The 4,617-nt window shown below is 42.5% G+C and overlaps 1 protein-coding gene across 1 annotated transcript; it reads left to right on the plus strand.

The window, feature by feature from the left end:
* The first annotated feature begins 856 nt into the window (after nt 1-856).
* Nucleotides 857-1,976, plus strand: LOC123439731. Its single transcript, XM_045116416.1, has one exon. The coding sequence runs from the start codon at nt 1,020-1,022 to the stop codon at nt 1,779-1,781; it is 762 nt and encodes a 253-aa protein (XP_044972351.1). The 5' UTR covers nt 857-1,019; the 3' UTR covers nt 1,782-1,976.
* Nucleotides 1,977-4,617: the final 2,641 nt, after the last annotated feature.

Genomic DNA, 4,617 nt, shown 5'->3' on the forward strand with positions numbered 1-4,617 from the left:
CAAATTAAGATTGTACTTATCAATTCAACTGTTATCCTCAAACAAAAAATTCAACTATTAGCATTCAATTACTATCATACGAATAGTTTAGATGTTTTTGAAATAAACCTCCATGTACTTCTGATGTTCATCAATTTTATAAGTGCATGTACAACCTATAAAATTTATTTTTATATTCACTACAAAAAAGCGTAGTCCGTTGGTAAAAACGCCCGTGGATTCTGTCAAAAAAAAAGACACGTACGTAATATCTTAGATTATAAAATATGTACAAAGAAAGAACCTAGTGTAAGTACATCATGCCCAAAGATTATAACATTTCTTAAATATTGACCCTTAAGTTTACATGTTACGATACAGATCGTCGGTACGAAATAAAGACAAATATTGATTAACATTGTATCCTATATAGTATTTTAAAAATATTTAACATGTAAAATAACAACATATTCAAACTCTACACATTTTTAATCAAATTTCTTATATAACATATTTAAATTGGATTTACAGATTAAAAAATTATTGTTATTTAAAAATACATATTTATTTTAAATAGACTCCAGAGTTATTAACGCAGGGGGTTTACATAAAACTAAAAAAACGATTCACTCTGATCAAAATTTGAACCACGGGTTATATAGCGTTAAAGTAAGAGGGTCTTGTGTAAAATGAAAAAAAAAACGGTTTGGTTTCACTTATAAATGAACTGCGGGTTAATTAACAGAAATGACAGGGACTTGTTTGCAAAAACACCACGACGAGTACAACCAGAAATAGTATTTGCTTTATTATTAGATACAGATTCTTTAATAACCGAAAACATCTCATAAAAAATTCGGATTTAAATATTCAGAAATAGGCAAAAGCAACCGGACAGTGCATCAAGGTTGCACTGTCTCCCTGATTGGTTCGCTATAATTTTCTTGACGGGTACACATGATTCTTTCTTTAGCGCCTCTCCTATCCCTCAAAAAAGAAAAAAGTAATGACTCCATAACCTGACACAGTGCCTAGAGAATATGTTCTCCGGCCCATCTCTCCCACTCATAAACCAACCAGTCCCGGACCAATTCAATTTAAAACGCTTAATTTCTCGCCACGGTCCACGCAGGGCAGCCATGGCCAGTAGCCCGACGACTACTACGGCATGCAACCGCGGTTTGCTGATAGATCTCGGCGCTAAACTGCACGCATGCGCGTCGCGCTTGCGCAACCAATTCTTTTTCTTCCCCGCCTCCACCGCTTCCTCGGTCTTGCTGTCCGCCCTCGCCTTGCTTGTATGCGGCACTGCTTTCTCTCGAGTCGTCGTCTTCTTCCTGCCCCTGGTGGTCTCCACCACCATCTGCTGCGCAGCGATGTACCTGCTCGTCGCCTCGGAGTCGTCAGAGGGAGGAGCGGCGAAAGAGGTCGTGCTCCTCTGGGGCGACAGGGCGGAGGTCGGGCTCCTGGAGGTGTACGGCGGCGCGAACGCGAGCGCGTACGGCGACAGGCGCGACGTCCAGGTGGGCTGTTTCCTGCACCGCAGCCCCCCCAGCGGCGGTGGCGCAGGGTGGAAGAAACTCTGCGTCGACGAGAACGGCGAGGAGGTGGTGTTTGCCGGCAGGGTGGTGGTCGGCAGCAGCCTGCAGGACGGCGCGGCGCTCGAGGAGGAGCTGGTGTCTCTCCAGGTGGACAGGTTCGCCGAGGGCGTGTGGGATCGCTACTTCGGCGGGAGCTCTGGGTGGAACTACGTGACCCCTGAGTCCGAGGAAATGGACCGAAGCATCGAGCAGCTAGCGTAAGTAATTCTGCGTCATGGCGTGTCATGTCACATGGGTTAACTAGATGTACTCTGCCAGTCTGCCGTGCATGTTGCCAAATTTGACGGCACAGTTTTTGCTGCAAGCTAATTTAATTGGCTCCAATAGTCGACGTTGGTATACGTGACTATGTACTGACTACTGAGTATAACATGGCAACCAAGTTAACCCATTTCATTGCTTTAGTCATCTAAAATATCTTATATTACAAGAGGGAGTAGTTTCTATCGAATCCTCTGGTCAGTCGCCAACAACTGTGCCCGGAAACAAACTACTCCCTCCGTCTCGGTGTATAGGTCATCTTAAGTTGTGCACCGTGATCAAGATGGAGAGAAAAACAAAAAAACTAATATTATTTTGCTAATTAATACCATTGCATGCAATGAACTGACCACTGCATGTCGTGCTCGTTAATCTCGAGTCATTAAAAACATACACGCCTCACGTCTCTTATTGGTTGATTTATTTATTCATGTCAAAAAACAAAAAACGAGATGAAAATTAATGCATCATGCCTAAGGCTGCTCATAGTGGAGAGTAACATACAGTAGTATCATGCATATGTTACTATTATATGATACTACCTTCATAGTGCATAGTATCATAAACTAGTATCATAGATGATCTCATTTATTGACATGCATGACACATAGTACCTCCTTTCCAGATTATAAGGCTTGCACGTATCCCTAAATTTATAATTTGATCAAGTTAAAATGAGTTGTATAGTCTAAAACTTATACCATTAAAAAGTAGACGGTTTGAAGTTTCTAATAACATATTTTTTGTGATATATAACTTGTATTACGATGACCTATTTGTCAACATAGTGATACGCGCAAGCCTTATAAACCGGTAAAAAGTTAGTACTCCCTCCGTTTCAGTTTATAAGGCCTGCACGTGTATCTAGGTCGTCAATTTGACCAACTTAATAAGAGACATATATTACAAAAAACATATCATTAGAAACTTTAGATGTTCTATTTTTTAATGATATAATTTTTATGTTAAACAATATATTTTATATAAGTTAAATTGACGACCTAGATACACGTGCACGCCTTATAAACTGTGATGGAGGGAGTAGTAGCATAGCATTTAACATGTTACGGTATCTACCTATGTTACTCTAATCCTCTCTCTTCTTTAATTACTTACCACATCACCATGTTTGCTAGTCCCAAGACTATGTTACTAGCTATGATACCCCCACTATGGCCAACCTAAGAGCATCTCCAACAGGCGCCCAAAAACTGCTCCGCACGCTAAAAGATCCGTTTTTGAGGCGTCGGACTGCTCCAGCAGAAGCCACAAAACACTGCGCGCGCTAAAAACTTTTGAACGCTCGTTCAAAAACGCTATTGCGCGCGCAACAAACTCTGAGCTGCTGCAGGTGGGGCCGCTAGATCGGACTGGATTGGGGGTCGCACTAGCGCGTCTATTGGAGATGCTCCGGTCCCCGCGCTTCAAAACTGCTACAGTGACGCGCTAAAAAATTTATTGGACGCGGATTTTTTACGTTGCCGTTGGAGATGCTCTAAGTGTTTTAGGATTATTTGGTTTTCGTAAGATGATTTATAAACCGAAACGGAGGAAGTACTCATGCGCGCATGGACTAGTATGAGTTTGCATGAAGAAATCCACACGCTCGCGCCTTTTACATTTGTACACACGGATTATGCGGACCTGAACATGATCGAACAGCAAAACAATCTTGGGTGCGTGCGTATCAGGTGCGTATCAGGTTCCACGGCATGCGAGTATCAGATTCCTGAGCATCTCTTGGTGAAAAGCGCAATGCTTCAGCACCGTGCGTGAACCGTGAAGTAACTAGAACGGATTAAGGGGTCTAGTAGAAACATAAAGGCGTAATTTTTGACAAAGAGAATATATTAATATCATGAGATATCAATTACATCTAGCGTTTGTAACAAGAAAATGTTCCACAGGCATTATGGATGCACATGGTCCAAAATAAAGGAGAAAAAAATGAAAGATCCTGCTACAGTGTTCAATTTCTTATAAACTTAGCACGGACCATCTTCAAGACACCACCAGAAGTCCAAAATTACAAAAAACGACGCTTTTAAGAAAGAAAACAGTACGCAAGGGTCTATCAGTGTCCGATCATAGATCTTAGGTTTTCATCTTCGAAAAAATCCGCGTCCTCACAACAATGCCTTTAATAATATCACTGTCAGGCACAATCAATTAAGATCAGACCTTGAGTTTTCATCTAGAAAGCTTAGACTCTGTACTTCTTTTATGTTGCCGCCCCCACTTGCCGCTGTTGCTGCTATGATTCACGAACACCAAGCAAAATCCTCATCGCCTAGACGACTTGATCTTCCATTACTAGATCTCCGACCTCAACCATCATGATGTTCCTGCCATTGTCTTCACCATATAAATCAAAATACTGACATGTTCCATAATGTCAATAAATAATGAAGCTTCGCGTCACGTCCTTCTAAAGTCACACGGGCTGAAATAGGGGCGCACACGACCAACAATCTATAGGCATCAATCATCCAATGAAGATCTCTGATAGAGCCTTCCGGAACTCATCAACGGATATATCAATGAGGATCAACATCAAGCAGAACATTGTCTTTGCACTAGAAGAAACTTAGGACCGCATCCAGTAAGCAAGCAAAACCAGCAGGCCCCCACACGGCTGGTCAGAACAGCAGAGCAGAAGGCAACCACGGACTCGCGTGCACGGACGTGCACTCACCTCTGCCTTGCTGCTCCGGCTCGCGCCCTCACACCACGTGTAGGACCCACCAGCTACCACCCAGCGAGCCCACCTTGTTCC

This window comes from Hordeum vulgare, chromosome 3H (genome assembly GCF_904849725.1).
Source record: "Hordeum vulgare subsp. vulgare chromosome 3H, MorexV3_pseudomolecules_assembly, whole genome shotgun sequence".
In the NCBI taxonomy this organism is placed as follows: domain Eukaryota; kingdom Viridiplantae; phylum Streptophyta; class Magnoliopsida; order Poales; family Poaceae; genus Hordeum; species Hordeum vulgare.